The 20667-nt window shown below is 35.1% G+C and overlaps 1 protein-coding gene across 17 annotated transcripts in view; it reads left to right on the forward strand.

Annotated features, from left to right (window-relative positions):
* Window positions 1-11853, forward strand: part of AGFG1 (ArfGAP with FG repeats 1) — a 70983-nt gene extending 59130 nt beyond the window's left edge. For 6 of the 17 annotated variants that reach the window (XM_081051339.1, XM_081051330.1, XM_081051344.1 and 3 more), the window contains 4 exons: window positions 4886-4933; window positions 6777-6935; window positions 8207-8298; window positions 8863-11102. In XM_081051339.1, coding sequence (XP_080907465.1) covers window positions 4886-4933; window positions 6777-6935; window positions 8207-8298; window positions 8863-8922 — 359 coding nt within the window. In that variant the 3' untranslated portion in view covers window positions 8923-11102. Of the gene's footprint in view, window positions 1-4885; window positions 4934-6776; window positions 6936-8206; window positions 8299-8862 lie in introns of all 17 variants that reach the window. The other 11 variants (XM_081051341.1, XM_081051346.1, XM_081051345.1 and 8 more) reach the window with 3 other exon arrangements.
* Window positions 11854-20667: the final 8814 nt, after the last annotated feature.

Raw genomic sequence — 20667 nt, forward strand, 5'->3', positions numbered from 1 at the left:
AAATCTCTTTGTCATTGGCAAGATTAAGAATTGTGGTATTGGGAGTTTGAATTATAACTTCCCTTTTCGCGTAAATGTCTCCAGTCATCATTTGTTGGTATCTTATATAATAATGCTTAATTAGTTGAATTTCACACAATTTATTTTTTTAAAAATGTTTTAATTCTGGCCTACCTAAGTGTTTAAATATCTATTGTGTTTTGGACAAAAATATTTATACTATTCATCAGTTGTGATATATGTAATACGTCTGTCTTTTGATATATTTCAACTTGGTGGAATGAACTTGTAAAAGGTCGTGACACAGGGGTTTTGTGTCATAAGTCTCATCAAGTAAATGTTTTAATCACTCTGACAGCTGAGGGAACTCAGGCTCAGAAAAGTTAAGTGAGTAGGTTTGGGGTACATCCAGAATTGTCTCTAAACCCTGTTTTAGTATTTATTTGCGGGGGTGGGGTGTGTGTGTGTGTGTGTGTGTGTGTGTGTGTTGGACTGTTTAATGTTAATTTGCAAGATGCTGTTGTGATGTTTATAGTTATTATGACCCCATTTAACAACTGAAGAATGGGAAGTCACATTATACCTTGACTGAGGGTCTGTTGATCTAACTTCTCTGAGATTTATTGTTATCTTTTCTATAGAATGTGAACAATATTTTCTGACTGGCAGGGTTGTTATGAGAATTGGTGCATGGTTTTTGCATTATTGTATATACTTGGTAAATCTTTCCCCTTATTTTCCTTTTTATGACTGTACCTCTGAATTGGTTCTGTCATTAGGATTAAGGGCTTTTTTGTGTGTATTTTATTTAGAGTATGAAACTTCTTTAAAGTTAAGGTTCTACATGGGATGTAAAAGAATATAAAATGTGCAGTATATGTTCAGATGACATAAAGTAATTTTAATATTAATCTAAGCAAAATTTATTGAAAGGTAAATCTATGTCCCCAAATTTTATGTCAGGGTAAAATATTTTTTCCATTATAAATCATTTTGAATTTATCACATTGATCATCTTTATTACATTATTGAATTGACTAAATCAAAGGAAATGTTTAAATATGTATGTTTCTATTGAAGCTGAAGTACAAACAATGCTTTGGCAAATACACTATGTTTAGGAATTTCCAATGTTTTATACCATCAACCTTAATATTCTTTAGGAAATAGTGTTTGTTCTCAAATATATTGCTATTGTTAATTCCATTTGAGGTAGCTTTTGATGGAAGAGGGTATTGCATAAAAGCTCCATGTGAAATTTTGAAAGGTTTTCATTCTTCAAATACACATTTTAATTTTTTTTCTTGCGTTTACAAAGCTTTGAGGCTTTAACTTGATGTTAACATAGAGATCTTCATTAAGAAATCAGCCAGTCTGCCCTAAGACCTTTTTTTATTTTAGGATTCTTTAATATTTAGCATTTCCCCCCAGAGCCTTTGATCCCTTAAATCTAATTAATAGAGTCAGTATAGTTTTCAATTATTAGGAAATTCTCTTAGAAATGTGAACGCATAGGCTTTATTTCCTAGTACTCATTTTAGTGAATGAATGAATGATTTTCAAGATTTTTTTCCTCAAGGAGATAGACTAATAGAAATGTAGAGCTGAAAGAATCATAGAAACATCAGTCCAACCTCGTTTTATTACTTAAGTGGGAGCCAAATTGATGGATTTGCCTTAACAGTTCAAAATTAATGCCTAATCTTAGTATCCAGAACTCTTTAAACCAGCAATATTTCCATTCCAGTAAAGGATAATAGCCTCCATATTTATAATTTAGTTTTGTTTTGGTGAAACACATACAAATCAACATTATGTGCTATTCCTTTTTTATGCTAGATATTCAGTAGGCCCACCTCATCTGTCTAGTACATGAGTATTCTGGAAGTGAGAATTAATACAAAAATGGAACAGGCATGGTTAAGGAAACGCAAAGGGGAAAAAAAAACTTTTATAGAAAGCTGCATTGATTGTGTAGGACGTGTTTACAGAGGAAGTGATTTACTCTCTTTACGGTCTTACCCTCAATTACTCTTAATATTTGGACATCCCGGGACCGGCCCGGTGGCTCAGGTGGTTGGAGCGCCGTGTTCCTAATGCCGAGGTCGCCCGTTCAATTCCCACACGGGCCAGTGAACTGCGCCTTCTACAGCTAAGATTGTGAACAATGACTCTCCCTGGAGCTGGGCTCCTGTGAGCAGCCGGAGGTCGTCCGTGTGAGCTGTTGAATGCTGCCGTGGGCTGCTGTGTGCTGCCACAGGCTACTGTGAGCCATCGTGGCGACCCCCGACTTCCAGGCGCTGCTGTGAGCGGCCGACTGATGAGTAGCGATCGATGACCTCAGCCCGGGGGAGCGCAAGGCTCATATAACACCAGCCTGGGCCAGGGAGTTGTGTCCTACACAACTAGACTGAGACACAACGGCTTGAACCAGAGTGGGGGGAGGAGGCAGAAGAAGGGGGAAAAATATTTGGACATCCCAAACGTAGTAATAATCTGCAGTCGGCAGTTTTAGCAGCCAGTAGAGACAGTAAGTAACACCCCAAAAAAATTAAACTTAGAGCAGTCTAGAGAAAATATTTGCAAATCATGTATTTGATAAGGGACTTGTTTATCCAGAACATAAAAAATATTCTTACAACTTAATATTAAAGTGTCTTTGCTCAGTTCAAAAGTGAACAAAGGATTTGAATAGACATTACTTCAAAAATGTATAGATGGCCGATGACCACATGAAAAGATGATGAATATCTTTAGTCATTAGGGAAATACCAACCAAAATAGCAGGGAGATACCACTTTATACCCACTAAGGTGGTTGTAATAAAAAAGAGACAATAATAAGCATTGAGCAAATTACAAACCTGATAATGTGGGTAGGACTGTAAAATGGTATATATAACTCCTTTTGAAAATAGTTTTATAGTTTTTCAAAAAGTTAAACAGAGTTACCGTATGACCTAGCAATTCTACTGATAGGAATATACCCAAGAGAAATGAAAACATATATCTACACAAAAACTTGTACATCAATGTTCATAGTAGCATTATTCATAATGGCCAAAAAGTAGAAACAACCCCAAAATGTCCGTCAACTACTGAATGGATAGACTAAATGTGGTATATCCATATAGTAAAGTTAGAATTTGTTTGATAATAAATGAAATTGAACTACTGATACATACTACATACAACAATGATGAGCCTTGAAAACATTAGGCTAAATGAAAAGCTAGTCACAAAATTTCATAACATGAAACCATTTACATGATATATCCAGAATGGGCAAATCTATAGAGACAAAGTAGGTGGGGCAAAATGCAGAGTGACAACTAAAAGCTATGGCATTTCTTTTAGGGGGAATGAAAATATTCTAAAATTAGATTGTGATGATGGTTGTACAATCCTGTGAATATATTAAAATACATTGAAGTCTACACGTTAAGTGGACAAATTGTGTGATACATGGTTTATATCTCTAAAAGCTGTTAAAAAGAGTCTAAAAATGTTTTTATAGCTGCCTGAAACAAGAACTTAGGAAGGCATCACTTTTGCAGACCAAGGTGTAGTGATTATTATTCGTTAACAGTTACTGATGACTACAAGTTTTTGCCAAGTGTATTTTGTAGAACATGTCTCCTGAGATGTTTCTAGTACTCTGGAAAAGGCTTCTATGCCCAAACACATTTGGGAAATGCTAGTAGGATAAACAAAATTTAACCAATATTATTAATGCAGGACTTCTCAGCCTTTAATATGCTCTTAAGAAAAGAGAGAAACATAAAGTGACCAAATTTGTTTATCACAGAACCCTTCTCCCTCAATCCTATTTTGAATTCAGAACATAATACAGAAAATGGTCATTTTTTTAAGTTACTGTAGCAGGAAAAACATATTCATTGAATATTTACAGCACTTTTTAAATTAATTGTTACGTTTAATATTCACAGCAACTCCGTAAGTAGGTTCTATTATTTCTGTCCCTTCACCTCCCATTTGCAAATGATAAAACTGAAGTTTATAAAAGTTAAGTCATTTCCTGTAGTTAGAAAATGACAGAACCTTGACTCAGAACTACTCCAATCCCTCAGTCGCTTTGCTTCCTCAAATTTAATTGGTTAAATATGCCGATTTAAAATGCGTGGACATATATGTATTTTAGAAATGAGATAATTTCCCTTGAGATAGTTAAACAACATAAAACGGTTATCTATATTTGTTTTCTATTAATGACATTTATTTATATGTAACCCCTCAGTCGTGCCAGGTGGGTAAGAATGGCACCAGATGCATTTTTCTTCTCTCTCTTTTCAGTCATTATATTTGAAACTGGAGGTGCCTCTACCTTTCTCATGAATGACATTGATTAATTTCCCCCTCATAATACTTAATTAGTTCACTTGAGTTATCATTATATATTTCTTGTTAATGTGCCGAGTTGTAAATAAAACAATCAAGGATTATTTAGGTGCTCTCTCCAAGATCTGACTTTTTAGATGCTGAAGATAGATGATAGATTATTTTAGATGACCCTATGAAGAGCATTTTTGGGTGTAAGTCATGAGGCCTGCAGTCTTTTTATGGATATGGTTGTATCTTCACATGGAAGAAAATGTTAATCTTTATTATTAAAAACAGATTTCATAAATGTTACTTCATTTGGTATTTATTATTCGAATCTCCCCATTATTCCAAACTGTAAATTAGACCATGAATATAGTCGAAATATAAAGACTGTGGATATGTTTTATAATGTATTCTTATGCTACCCACTTTGTAACAGTCCATTCTAATTTTAGAACTTCTTAATGAAATAAGTTTACTTTTATTTTGACAATAGTTACCATAAGTTAATTGACATTGGTCTCTTTACGGCTTTCCATAAGGCCTCTCTGGAGCAATGCATTCTCAAGTGTTTCCTCACGCTCATTTTGGTAGGTGGCCACACTGTGTCTAGATTTATGTGGCAGTTTGTCTACCTGCTTGTGGAAGCTTCTGCTAGTGTTCTGGACCCCTGCATGTGGAATTAAGCTTTTTCTGTGTTTTAAAAAGGAGGGGCATGAATGTGTGGCATCGGGATTATGTTATATTTAAAGTTAAATGAAAATCTTTTGCAGTGATTTATGTTTCAATGCTGAAAAGCATTGTTGCTCACCTCCATGGTCACATTAGAATGTCAATAGCTTTTCCGATTATTTTTCTTGAATTTGAATTCATAACAGTGACACCTTTTTGATATGTGAAACTATTTTACCACATTGTTCCATGGAGTTTGGTTTTGCTTAACTGTATCCAAGTTTTGCTTTTTAGTCATGTCAGTGCATCATTGTCTGTTATGAAACCCTCCTGTTACCCTTGCAGTGTGCTTATTATTCTTTAATTCACTTGCTTCTCAGTGGCTTGTTTCCCTTTTTTCTCCTCAGTAATAAAAAAGTAATTTGAAAAATTTTGCCATTCTAATTAGGTTCATGAGGTTCATTGTAATATACATTAGGATTATAAGGATAACTTGGGACAACATCTATAACACGTCTTTACGGTTTTTTAAGAAAAATAAGATAATTACGTGATGTAACTTTTAGTATTTTTTTTCTGTGCTTTTAAATCAGTTAAGTTGGTAATTTTTTTAAATCAAGAAATTAAGTGAATTATGATTTTGATAGCATCACACTAACAATATTTCACTATGTAAGTATCATTGGCTCTTATTTCATTGGGACCTTAAAACACGTAGTTGGAGTGTTTTTAATCTTCTCTAGCAATACGTAATATACCGTTCTGCTACTACATGTGTTTCTGTAATGCAGATTAGGTCATAAGTAATTCATAAACGGGGGAATGGTAGCAACATAGCACATTGCGAGTTCACAGCAGATTTCCCCAACCTGTGAAGGCTCTATTCCAAGGAGTGATGGTGGTTGGACGTGGCATGCCGTGAGGGGGTAGGGGTTGTGCAGTGTCTCTTCTGAGGTTGCTTACTGCACTTGCGTTTCAGTCTTTGTGTATTTTGCCCTCATTTCTGTAACTCAGCAGTGCTAACCTTCCTTAAAGCTTTTATCCAAACCACTCTTGTTTACCTTCCCCCCAAAAAAGGAATGTGAGAATCCATGTATTTCCTTTGGAATTGATTTATTAGGAGTGTAACATATCCTTTTAATTGTGTTGTGTTTTTATTAAACCCTCCTCCCCCGCTCTCATTACAAAGCTGCATAGTTTTTGTGTGGCCTGCCTCTAACCCTATGTATTTCTCCTGTAAGTCTTGTTATTTTTAGTGAGCTATTTTGCAGAGGTTTTAAAAAATTTTTTCCCCAGGAATGCACAAATTACGTTATAGCAGATAATTCAGTAGATAAAATTAAGTTTTTGACTATTTTACTCTATATAGCAAAACTAAAACCAAAAATGTATACTAGTATACATGTGAATTGCATGATGATGGGCTTTAAAAGTAGGCTGCTGTTCACACTTGAACTTTATATAATTACTTTGAAAAGTCTTGTGATTTCACTTGGTAGCTTTGTTAGTCTTATTCTGGTCATTGGGTTTTAGGAAAACACAATTTCATAGATTGTTACACTGTATAGTAAACTTACTATTAATAGTAACTTTGTTGTGTTTTGGATTCTTTTTTTTGTTTATGGTTTGTTTGTTTTTTGAGTTTTGGAATTTAAAATACCTTTAATGTACCTCTTAATATTTTTGGTGTCTCTAATGTTGAATATGGAAACAAAATGTACTTTTGTATGTGAGTGATCAGGCCTTCTTCTCTCCCATCAGCTGCCACCTTTGGCACTGCGTCCATGAGCATGCCCACGGGGTTCGGCTCCCCTGCTCCCTACAGTCTTCCCACCAGCTTCAGTGGCAGCTTCCAGCAGCCTGCCTTCCCAGCCCAAGCCGCTTTCCCTCAACAGACAGCTTTTTCGCAACAGCCCAATGGTAAGAGCTAACATGTGGCTGGCCGCAAGTCCCCTTAGGTATTGTTTATATGTGCTTATGTTACGTGTTTGGACAAAAATCTAAAAAATGCTGCTATAACATTGTCTACTGAATGTTTACTACATAAACATTTGTATAGTAAAACCGCCTTTGGTGATTCAGGCCTCAGAAAATTGATTGAAGTAGTCAAGTTTTGTGACCAGGTTACAGATTTAGGAGAAATCAGAGACTAAAGAGTACTCCTTCTTTCTCAGAATCTCCAGTGTCTTTCTTATTTTCTATGTTCGAATACATTTCCTGATTTTTAAAAGGCAACTTTATAAACCTAGAGTGTTCTTGTGTTACATCAGAAAACTACCATATTTCCCCGAAAATAAGACCTAGCTGGACAATCAGCTCTGATGTGTCTTTTGGAGCAAAAATTAATATAAGATCCGGTGTTATGTTACATTATGTTATATTATGTTATATTATATTATATTATATTAACACTGTAGCATACCATACTATATTATATTGTACCTGGTCTTATATTAATTTTTGCTCCAAAAGACGCATTAGAGCTGATTGTCCAGCTAGATCTTATTTTCAGGGAAACAGTATTTGTGCGCCATTTCATGTAAGGTGTTTTTTTTTTTTTTGGTGGGTGTTTTTTTCTTTTTTGTTGTGACGTAGACTAGTTTTCTAACTAGGTAACTATATTATGGTTAGAATTTGTTACTTATTTTTAGGAAGATTCACTAGACACCACTTTATTATTATTTTTTTAACCCAGCTTGCTCATGGCTAAAGTTTGAATACCATAGATTTGAAGGTTATTCTTGAATTACAATTACATTATTTTCTTTTTGAAAACCAGTGGTTAGAGAAAAATTTGGAAATAGGGTCCATGGCAGACCCATAATGATGAAACGTTTCTTAAGAAATACTGGGATGTCTACATAGAAACTTTTGGGTGGTTGTAAGGAGAACTCTTCTTAGATAGTCACAAGCTCATCTACTAATTAAATCCTTTGCATGTCAGCGGTTGACGTAACTGAGACAAATTGGAGCTAACCATTTCTGGAGAGCTGTATAAAAGCTCTTTTAAAAAAGAAATGCCGCAGGAAATTTGTCTCTGGTATTTGAAAGAGCATGATGCCTAACAATTTAACATTGATATTTTATTGTTGCTGTGGTAGGACTTTCTCTGAAATGCAGTATGAGGCTTTATAAACATCAGGTTGTCTCTCAAAGGTGTGGGTTATAATTGGTGGTTCTGTTTTAACAAGGTGCAGGTTTTGCAGCATTTGGACAAACAAAGCCAGTGGTAACCCCTTTTGGTCAAGTTGCAGCTGCTGGAGTATCTAGTAATCCTTTTATGGTGAGTGGGATGCGATTTTAAGCACTTTATAAGTTGTATGTTATTTTCCAATTAGGAAAAACAGGATGTGACTCTTAGATGCTGTTCGGTATTCTGTTAAGATGTAAAATTGCAAATTGAGGCAACCATTATACTTTTTTGACTTAAAAAAAAAGAAACCACATTAATCAGTTATAAATCAGCATTGACAATAAATAAGCTGTTTTATAACATGAAACTTGTTTGCTTTCTTGTCAAAGTAACACTCTCCTTGAGGCTGTAGACTTAGGACATTGTGAAAAGCCATCTTGGAGTCAGATTTAGTTGGAATTATAAAAGCATTTTTTTAAGCACCAAGTCCTTTTTAGAATCTATTTTGAGGATTATCTGAAATAATGGGTATAAAAGGCACAACACAGTGCCTGACACCTAATAGTTTTATTATAGTATGCTGTTAATAATTATAATGAATAAATTTGATTACCAACAATTAATCCTAATCTAAGTACTGTTTAATATTTTCATCTTTTCCACACACACCATTATTTGTCTGTTTATAACATTTTGTCTTATGTTTTACTTTAGACTGGTGCACCGACGGGACAATTTCCAACAGGAAGCTCATCAACCAATCCTTTCTTATAGCCTTATATAGATATTTTACTGGAACGAACTTTTACGTGGTCACATTACATCTCTCCGCCTCTTGCACTGTTGTCTTGTTTCACTGATCTTAGCTTTAAACACAAGAGAAGTCTTTAAAAAGCCTGCATTGTGTATTAAACACCAGGTAATATGTGCAAAACAGAAGGCTCCAGTAACAACTTTTATCCTGTGAATTGGCAGAAAAAGGTAGCAGTATCATGTATATTAAAAATTGGCTAATATTAAGTTATTGCAGATCCCACATTCATTATGCTGCAGTACTGTACATATTTTTCTTAGAAATTAGCTATTTGTGCATATCAGTATTTGTAACTTTTAACACATTGTTATGTGAAAAATGTTACTGAGGAAATAGATCAGCCTCTTTTAAGGTGCTGTCATATATCTTGGAATGAATGACCTAAAATCATTTTAACTATTGCTACTGGAAAGTTACAAAGTCAAAATTGGAAGGTTTTATTCGTTCTTGAATTTTTCCTTTCTAAAGAGCTCTTCTATTTATACATGCCGAAATTCTTCAAAAATGTAGAAGGTTACCTGTCTGCGTAATAAAGCTGATCATGTTTTGCTACAGTTTGCAGGTGAAAAAATAAATATTAGAAAATATACGACTGTTTTTGTGTTCTTGCTGCAATGCCTTTACCAAAGTGGCCTTAAATATGAGTAGTGAATTGAGAACATCTCGAATTCTTAAATTAGAATTTCAGAAGACTTCTAGTGACTAACTTTTATGTCTAAAAGAGAAAATTTTATAAAAAGGCCATGTAGAAAATGTATTAAAACTACTATGACTGCTATATTCAGGAATATGTCAGTGGTAAAGCATTTAAATGTAGCTTGTCAGATTCACCGTAATCCTTCTAATTTCTTTGCAACTTCTTAATTTTGTGAAATTTGTATATATGAAGAATTTGCATGTATGTGTATTTACAAATTTTTAAAAGTATCTTGAATTCTCAGACTGCAAAAGGCCTATTTTAAATATTGATTTAAAAAATATTGTCTTTGAATGTATTGGAAGCAGACATGCATTAACTGTGACATGATTGCACCTCAGTTTTTTCCCCCCCTTTGGACAAACTGATAATATTAATAGGACATTTGTTTATGTTCATTTCTGGGGGCAAAGAAACTGGAACCCAGTGTTACCTTAAAGTTATAGAATACTTTGTTTAAAAGACAACGATACTAATGTTTAGTTATATCTTTTTGTTAATATTCAAATGAACTTGTTTAAATGTTTATGTATAGTAATGCCTCATTCATCCAGAGATAATCTGGCAATCTCATCAAAACAGATGTAACAGAGAAACTTGGAATAGTTTTTTTCTTTTTAATGCCTTTGAGCATCCTACATAAGTTACAACAACGCCTTTTCTGATTATTTGATTTTCCAGCCCCATAGCATATTAGCAGTTCAGAAGTGGTGTCTTGAAAGGAAGGAGATAGAAAAAACTATGAAGAGCACATATTGTTGAAGACCATTTAGTTTAGGGACAGCCAGCCCAGCCTAGAGGACACCACTGTATTGCATGATCATCTGATAATTGTCTATTCCTATGACTCTCATCAAGGAAAGGTGAAATCACATACACAAATATGTAATACATGTTTGTAAAGTTTTATCTTACAATGATTGGAAATTTTTTTAAAAGCTTTGGTATTAAAAGAGGTGAACAGTAGTTTCCTCAAACATTTTATTCATGTTGAATACCTTTTTCAATGGTGACTACATGAGTTATCATACTGTATTAAAATCTATGTAGCATTTTACATTTTAGACTTGTTAAAACATTGCTGTCCATTGCATATCTAGCTGAATGTGCGGTGTATCTGAACCATTTTGATAAGCAAGAAGACTGGGAAATCTCTGCCCCTTTTCTGAGCAGTATGCCTCTTCTTTTAGAATTAAATGAATGCTGCAAAGGTCTTGGTGTGTGTTGGTGTATACTTGAAATGTCTCTACATTTTTGGGGTCTTCCTCCAACCCCTTTTTCATGGAAGGAAAACTTAAATGTCCTTGAATTTCTATGTATTAGATTGTATTGGGTCCCAATCAATTCATATGTACAGAGTTCTAATATATCATTGTAGGCCATTACCCCAGTAATCTAACAGGCTTTCCATTTAAGAAATAAGTAAATTAAACAGCTGTTATCAAAATAATTTTAAAGACTATTTTTTTCTGGGTAAATTTTGAAGTTTGTAACTAAATGGGAACTTACTGACTTAGTTGAAACAAGTGCTTATAAAATCACAATACTTAATATAAGAAGCGATCCAGCTTTAAAGTGGGTTTAAATCAACTTCTGTTAGACTTTCATATTCAGATTTGCTTCTGGTTTTATATAGACCATCAGAATTGTGTTGAGTACTGAAGGAGAGAAAATTCTCGAAGGGGACAAGGCTGAAGACCTTCATGTTTCCTGGCTTACTGGTTGAAGCACATCATCTCTCCTGTTCCATCTTTACTCAGGAAAGAAAATATTTCTTTTCTTTTAGGGTGGTGAACTTTGTTGATGAAGTTTAAAGGCATTTTTTATTTTTGTGAAAATAGAGATTACATAATCACTTTCTTCTTTAAAATAATTCCTTCTTTGAATTTGAAGAATCTGAGTTGCACCTGCCCCCAACATACACACTCTTTGTTGCAGTTCCTATAAATTGGCAAAATGGAGAGAATACTGGCTGCTTCCACTGCACCAAGCAGTGCCAGAACATTTTGGTCTCGGGACCATAGCTCTTAAAAATCATTGATGATGCCCAAAGAGCTTTCGTTTATGTAACTTGTGTTGATCAGAATTTACTGTATTAGAAATTAATACTGAGTCATTTAAATATAACAATATTTAAATATAACAATAAATCCATTACATGTTAACAAATACTATTTTTGATTAAAGTGTTACCAAAAACAATGAGAAGGACATTATTTTACATTTTACACATCTCTTTTATATCTGGCTCAAGAGAAGCAGTTGGATCCTCATTGCAAGTCTTTGGACATCACGTGGCAGACAGGTGGAGCCTGGAAAACTCCCCTGTGTACTTAGGAAATCAGGAATCACCAGATACGGCATTTTAGTAGCATTACAGACATAATGTTGGCCTTGGGTTTGGGAGACCCTCATGGGTCCTCAGACCACACTGAGAACCACTGCACTTTGCTTTAAGTTTGTATGTTTCTGGAACAACAGTGTCTAGTTATAAGGTAAACGTACTATATACTCCCTGAACTTCTAAGTGTTTTTGTTTGCTTGGTGGGAAAAATTGAAATTCCAGTCGAAATCGCCAACGTTAACATGTTTTCTGGTGAGTATCTCCTTTAAAAAGGATATAACAAGTTCTGATTCATGGTTATTGGTGTTTATTTTTTAATCATTTACTATTATGGAAATGGTGTAATTGTTTTGGGTGACTGTCAGATAGCTATTTTAAAATTTTAATAGCACAGCTTGCTGAAGTTTGCGTGTGTGTGTGTGTGTGCATGCACACGCTCGTGTGTTTTAATGAAAAGTGTATTCCTCTAACAAAAATCACTACCCTCCTGGAAGTCGGCTAGTACAATTAAAGGATGGTATTTTCCCCCAAAGGCTTTTTACGCTTTGTTCATTTTTAAACAGAATGCTTGCCATTGCTTCTCCCTTAAAATGTTTTGAAAGTCTTTTGAAGACATAGTGACTTCTTAAAGGTCGTGAGATAAGTGGTCACCACACTCTATAAACCATCCTCTGTCCCTGCGTTTGTGCTTCTGTGATGAACTCCTGCTTAGAACGACGGCCTCATCTTCCGCCTCCACTGGCACTCTCAGACTTTCACTCTCTCGGGAGCCATTATGAAGATAACGTCTTTTTAAAAAGCAACAACTTCAAAGTCATGTGGCTTTATGGGGTGTGGTTTATTAAGCCCTTTCCATGTATCAAACTTGCTAAATGCTTTTCATGTATTATACAGTCACCTGCTAAGGGTGAAAGAAGCAAGGCATAGAGAGGTTAAGCCAGTGACAGCTTTTGCTGGGGGGGAGGAGGTGAAGTATTTTATTGTTGAATTAAAATGCTGTCACATTTATGTGTATGTACATTTTTTTTAAAATCTTGGAAATTCCAAGAGAGTTTGTATATCCTGTATACCTAATAAAACTTAATCATTTACTTTGGGTTCCATTTATAATTTGATGAAATCAGTATAAGTTTATTCTTTAGGATTTTATTTAAACTTTACAAGTAAATCGATGGGGTAATTAGTGGAGCTTGTTTTAAACTAAAGAGACATCTGAAGTATTACAATGACTCCTATTTTGTGAAACATTCTGGCTTTATTGACAGTTTGTGCCCTAGACAGTTTTGAAATTTACTTTCTCAAAGATGCTGTTGTTAAAATGTATATTAGCATGTTATATTGAATTCATCCTCATTAGTTACGTTTTTCTCTATATTTTAAAGCATTAGAATGTCATTAATTAAAATTTTTATGTGGTGTATTTGGACAAATGAATATCTAACCAGGATGTAATTCAGTGTTTTGCTGGTGAATGTTTGATAGCTTTTTCTCTCAGGAAAAAGTGCCCTGTTTTGTAATGTTTACTGATTTGTGTAGTGTAAACACTCACCATGGTTGATTTCACCTACCAATCTGATAATAAACTTGGAGTTTGAGAAAGGTGATTTGCCAGCAGCTCTCCAGCACAGTACTGACATAATTTCACAGCTCATTCGTTTGTGGGTTATTTGATGATTGTATCCAATATCTGAAGAGCCTTTTGTTTTATGTTCAGAAAGATGTGGGCACTAATTCATTTCTAGATGTGCACTGGGCACTGAGGTATTTCATCTGGAGTGACCTAAGTATTGTGAAGCCTGGTTTTAAAAGGTCCAGTTATGGTGCTAACATCGGGTTGTACATCATGGTATGGGCTCTGAATTCTGCCTGCAGTTTTGTTTGATCATGACTGTGTTTTAAAAACTTGGATTTTCAATAGTATTAAGGGAGTGTGTGCTCTGAAGATTGCCGGCCACTCCCCTACCTACCACTCCCAGCTTTCTTAGCCTCAAACGTTCAAGTGAATTTAAGGCCATTGAATTGGATAGTCCTGAGTAGACAGAAAAGGGTTCTTATGTCTCTTACTCTGATTTTGGAGTCAGCCCTGTAAGATTTCAATTTATGATACTTTCCAGTGAGGACTAATGCCAAGAATGGATTTTCTTTCAAACCTAATGTCTGTGTATTCTGCTAATTTTATGCCAATAGTTAAGAATTCAACATATTTAAATATGTTTTTGAAACCTCGTTCAACTCACAGGGCTGAAGAGTTTAATGACAATAGGATGTTGTGATTCAGGCTTTTGTGTAAAGGGAAGGCGATTCTAAATAAAATATTTCAGTTGGTGATTACAATGCCCATTGGGTTTTTAATTGGTTCTCTGGCATCAGTAGATGTTACCCAAGTTACAGTTTAAGCAATAGAGTAACATTTAAATCCTCAACATTTTCCCTCCATCTTGAGCAGAGGGACTTGGGGAAACCACCCAGGAGCCTTCTAATTTTGATTAAATGACCATTAAGTAAAAGGCAGCAAAGGATTGTAAGCTGAGGTTACGTCGTCAGTGTTTCGTAGATGGGTAGATGGCTGTGGGTTGACTCAGGTTTTTAAAAGGCTTTAAGCGTCTTTATGATGTTATAAAATAATACATGCTTATGATTTTTAAAAACTGCAATATGCAATAAACTGAGTGTCTCCTTCCTGTGACTTCATTCCCATATCCCAGAGGAATATAGTTCCTGTATAGCCTTTCAGAAATGTTATCATTAATCATATAGATCTCTGTATACATGTACATGCTTCTCACTGTCCTCCCTTATTTTAGACCTGCAATTTTGAAAATGGATTCTTTTTAAACTTGGTTATCTTTCTGTATTATCACATCCAGCCCCAATTCATTATTTTAATGGCTCCAAGATTTCATTATATGGCTGTTCCTTTCAAAGAACATTTGTTTATAGATTTTACTACTAAAAACGTGACAATGAGACTATCCTTATGCATATATGAAGATTACTCTTAATTCTGCCTGACTGGAAACTCAATAAAAGAGATATTCTGTTTTGAGGCTCACCAGCTGTCTAAATGTGAGCTTCCAGTTAGGACATTCCTCCGTTTGAGGAAGGAAAAAAATTACTCAAGTTGATGACCTTAAAAATGTGAAAAAAATCTTGTTCTTTTAGATTGAACTAAGAAGGCATTCAGTCAGTTCGTTAAAAGATTGTGCAAGTTCACATCTATTTTACACCTTAATTTTTCACTGTCTGTACCCATGACTTGGGAGTTTCTACAAGGACAGTTTGAGACTATTTTCTGTTACTACTTGTTGGTATTGTGCCTTGTCTACATTAGCTTATAATATACCTTATTTCTAAAGAACAAATAAGTTTGCTATGGCAAAATCTATTTCGGCACAGCCACGTTTTATTCATTATTAAAAATTAACTCCCTTTGCCTTAGAAAAGATCTGAGTAATCCCCAAAAGCTGATTCTCATTCTTTACAAGATGAGAGTCCAGAAAACTTAACATGTACTTACCATTATTAATTAGTCAAAGACAGGATTTGCTTTCTGGCAGTTCGTTTGTGAGGAATAATACCAGCCACCATAATTGATAGAAAAAGTACCTTAGAACGTGAGGACTAGAAATAGGGAGCCAGAGAACCTACTGAGAAGTCGGAAGGAAAGAGCCAGGCCTTGTAGTTAGCAGTGTGCATCTTGGAAGTCTTTAATATGCCAAGATTTATGAAGACCCATCTTAGCGCAGGACACGGTCTTAGGTATTGGATGAAAACTTAAAAGGCTGATTTCAGTGTTCATTTCTGAAGCCCTTTAAGAAGTTTGGTTAATAAATTCGTGTTCCTTGTGAAATATTGTTGGGAGAACTTTTTCAAAATAAAGTGCTGAATTTGTATACCATTTGAAAATAGCTTCTTTGTCACATAAGACATCTGGAATATTGGAAGAATACACTTGTCATTCATATTGTGTGTGTCTGTAAGGAAGCTAGTACATCTACTTCCAGCTTAACCTTTTCTGTTGCATTAAGTGTACAATACCTGCTTTTGTCACTCTTTAAATTACAAAATATTTTTTAAAGCACGTTTGTTACTGACCTTCCAATATTGATTCCCCCCATCCCCAAAGGATGACATTTTTTCTTGAAATACATACTGGTGTAGCTTGGTTTAAGACAGTATGTAATTGTAATTGGACTTTACCTACTCTGTGACCTATAGAAGTTAAGATAAATAGTGGAACGATGAATAGCTCTTCATATCTTTAATGCTATTTCCTGGTAATGGTCATGATTATTTGTTGTGTGTCCATTCCAGTTGTGTACAGTTTTGTTGTTTAAATTACTTTCATTAACCATCACCAGACCCAGAAAAAAAAATTTACTTTCCTTAGAATCACTGTTTCCACCATCATCATCCCCTTGTCCCCAGGTAAACCATTTATTTCAGTCTCCCTTATTTAATAGAAAAGATTCAAGATCTTTTTAACCATTTTTTCTCCTTAAATGGTATACTAACAACTATTACTGAACATCGGGATTGGGGCTTTGAAAAGTAACAACCCGAGTCAAGATTCCCGAGTTCCAGTCTTCAGGTTCCCCATTAGCTGGCATATGGGCAGGTAATTTAGATGCTTTGAGTTACCTAATTTTAAAATGAAATCTCTTCCGAATGGTAAAACATGCATCCCATCAGCCATTTGGAATCCCATCAAACATCCCATCAAACATTTGGAATGTTTAAATTGGAGAGTGATTAGTTTGGGGAATTGGAATTAAATGTTTCAGAATAATTGCTGTTAGGTTAAATATATGAAACTGGTTTTTGTAGATAAAAATACCAGCTGTCAACATATAGTTTAATACTGTGGTCATTATTAATTACCAACTTTGTGTGCATTTCATATAATGTCATTTCAAGGCTACAATAACTACTTCCAGGCAGTATTTGTTACAAGACAATGGATGTTTAGGTATTTACTTGGCTGGGATTGTACAGCTAAGGGACAGGAGTAGAATTCTCTCTGACTAATATTCATTGTCTCATTTACATTGTATTACTACTTCGAAACTCTTAGTTCCAGCAGTTTTAATAAGAGTGTGGGTTTAAAAACAACCTGTTTCATTAATAGAAGTTAAAAAATCTCAACAGCCTTGCTATCCAAAATCCAATTTTGTTTTATTTCCTTCGATATTTACTTTGTGCCCGTAGGAAATTTTGCATTGTGATCATAGCCAGTTAATATTGTATTTTTCCCACACACCAGTTTTCTTCCAAGCTGGAAATCTTTTTTTCTGATTGTGAAAATATGCCTATTGTAAAAAATCTGAAAATACAGCAAATTGTTTTGTTAAAAAACTAATCCTGTGCAAGTATATTGTAAGTGCTGTACGTCTGGATTCTGTTCCATGTATGAGTAAGTACAAAGATCTCTCACGGAGTGGAGTCCTGTAACGCTTACTTACTATTTTGTAATCTTTTCCTCACTATCATGGGTTCCTTTTTAAAATACGGACCTACATTCTCTTCCAGTGACGTTTCGCTATGTGGGGTTTTCATCCCTATGATGAACTTGAGTTCTTTCCAATTTTTCAGCATCAGAAATGTTGCCTATACCTTTGCACACCTGCAGTTTGGCATCATGTCTTAGAAATGGAATTGCAGAGTGAACAATGTACATCTCAAACATTTTCTATATTGCTCTCTAGTCTTCGTGGTCATCTATCATTTTTTTCACAATTTAATGTTAATTGAATGCCTTGCTGTGTATAACCTTTCGTTTGTATTATAACGTGGAATAAATTCTTATAAAATCACACTGTTGGCTTATAAGAATTAACATTTGTCCTCAACTAAATTACTACTCAAAGGGATTGTTTTAATTTTAAAATGCCAAAAAGCCATGTGGGCCATTTTTACTTCAATCTTCAGTTGGCAGAGGGAATTCTTTCTGATGAGTGCTAATTTAAAGGATGTGAAATAATGTCTCATCTTACATCCTTTCTTTAATTACTGCTGAGATTGATTTCCCCGGTGCTTTTCATACTAGTTGCATTTTCTCACTTATGAATTTAAAAGTTACTTTAAAAATATCAATTGGATCATCTAGATTTATATTTTATTCATCACATTCTATATTGTTTGCTAATGGTATCACTTAATTTTTATGCTGAATAACTTCATCTGTAATGGGATTTCAAACCTAGATAACTGCTAAGTTTCCTTCTACAGGACCACAAGTGATTTTTTGTTTGTTTGTTTTTTAATCAGAGAGGATTATTTACTCAGATCTGTTATTGAACTGCTCATGATTCAAGCTCAGAAGCTCATCTTTTCTCTTTGCCCTGTGTTTGCTGCACACAGAAATATGTGTGTGTTTTGCTCTGATGTATTTGAGTGTGGGTGTTTATTTTATGCTTTGAATTTGGTGGGCTTCTTGAGTCTTGATTGCTGGTTTTACCGACCCTTCTTCTAATGTTATCTCTACCACATACTTTTCTACAGTAACTTTTAAGGTTTTTAAGAAAGAAAGGTTTTAATGAAGGAACTGAAATTCAGTGTTATTCTAGAAGAATTTTAAACATTTAAAATGTTAATGGTTGTAAATAATCGTTTGGACCAAATTTCCATAAATTTGAATATTGTAAATTTATAGAATATGTTACGATTTTAGAATAGTACAGTTCCTTTCAAGCCTTAATGTTTTTTTTAATTACTAAGTACAGAGGGTGCCAAAAAATGTATACACATTTTAAGAAAGGAAAAACCTATTCAAATTACGCTGATGGTAGCTACTTTGAGCACCTCTTGTAATTGCAGAAGTCAAATGTGACTTGTATTCATCTTTTGTTATCGGTATATATTGAGTATTACAATTTTAATACAGTTTTTTTTTCTTTCTTAAAATGTTTATACACTTTTTTGGGACTCTGTATATGTGGGTAGCTCTGTCAAAGAAGAGAGGAATTGCCGGGCCATCCAGATGTTTAAATCCTAAACTGGGGGAATTTTAGAGAAACTTGCAAATAAATCCTAGTAAGCCATTTAAAGACTGCCAATATTTTGAGTTTCTCTTACTTAGAAATAATACCTTTAAAAATGCCAAACAATTTTGATGTTTAAAGTGATGTTTCAAGAACTGCCCATGTGAATGAAACTAGACTAAACGGTGTATGTTGTCCTGATAGCATCCATTTAGTGGGTGTTACTTTGGTGCCACTTTGCTGAATGATGTTTAAACAGTTCCTATAATCCTCACAACCTTATCTGTAGGAAAAATTTCTATTTCACCAGCTAAAGCAGGCCTCGAGGTGGTGGTTGACTTGCTCAAGTAAAGTATGTGGCAGAACTGAGCTTTGAAGCAGCTCTGACTCGGGCTCAGCCCCACTCACCATGAGGCCCTGAAGGACCTGCTGGGGAAGCTCGTAAAGAACTGACGGCTTTGGCCCGGACGATGGGAGGCTCCCCTGTGCTGGCATCGTGGGCTCAGCTTGCTTTCACCTCTAGAAACTGCCCAAGGACACGGCCTTGAGATACTAGTAATGGTTTGACGAGACTCTGCACTGGGTATGTGACCCCCGTTAGGGCCTCTGTGTGAACTTTGAAGATTTGGAAGGTGAATGTGGAAAATGACTCATCTTGTGTCTGCCCAAGACAAGCCTGTATGTAAGTTTCCCTTGCTAATTACACCCGCCACCTCCCCTTCTGGAGTGCTCTACCTCTTACTTCAGTGTCGCCTTGCCCTCTGTGTGTAGGCGCCGGTTTCAGATGCCACCCCGGAAGCTCCCAAACTTGAACAGATCATCTAGTTGGGGAAGGCTGATGTGTATCTCAGTGCAGATCAAGAGCAGGAAGGGGCCTCTGAAGAGAAGAAGAAATCTCAGTCCTGCCTGTTGTCGCCTTATAAGGTGTAAGTACCTTCAAGGAGGATCCTGTGTATTGTGGGACATGTTTTTCCTTAGAGCATTTGATTAAAAATGTGAGTGTGCGTGTGTGTGTAGGAGTACTTGTTGCAAATAATTCCAGGTTCGTAGGGTATGAAGAACATGGAAAGCAGTGTAAGAATCAATAATTCTTTAGCTTGTGCAAAATAATATTAGTTTGAAATTCTCTACGTCATATGTATTGCACCTATTGTAGTAAAGATGGTGATTGTGGTCATTTATTATTCAGTGTACTCTGAGGACCTACAGCCTGGATGTCGCCTGGGAACTTGTTAGCCATGCAAATTCTTGTCCCTAGGTCACAATAATCAGAATCTGCCTTTTAACAAATCCCAGGTGATTGTTATGCATATTCAAGATCATATTCAAGCAGCACTGATTTAGGTCCTCTCTAGGTTAGATAAATAATTTTGGTATCTAGCTTTTAAAAATCTTTATAGAAGTTAATTTGCTATGCTAAAATTGCTCTAGAGAATCTTCGAAAGATAAAAGAAAACTCATCGAGAGAAATTATGTAAAAGCACACCTGCATTAAGTTCCCGGTTAAGCATCTTCAGTTTTAAATAATGATTCTAGGAAATAGAGGAGTCATTGCAGAGGGTATCGCATTCGTTAAAAAACGAGTTAGTGAAGAAATGTGCTAGTATTGACCTCTTAACTCATGAAGGCATCAGGTGACAATGCTAAAAAGCTAGAAAGTGTGTGTGAAGGAGGCAGTACTGGC

Source organism: Rhinolophus hipposideros (assembly GCF_964194185.1).
Source record: "Rhinolophus hipposideros genome assembly, chromosome: 6".
Classification (NCBI taxonomy): domain Eukaryota; kingdom Metazoa; phylum Chordata; class Mammalia; order Chiroptera; family Rhinolophidae; genus Rhinolophus; species Rhinolophus hipposideros.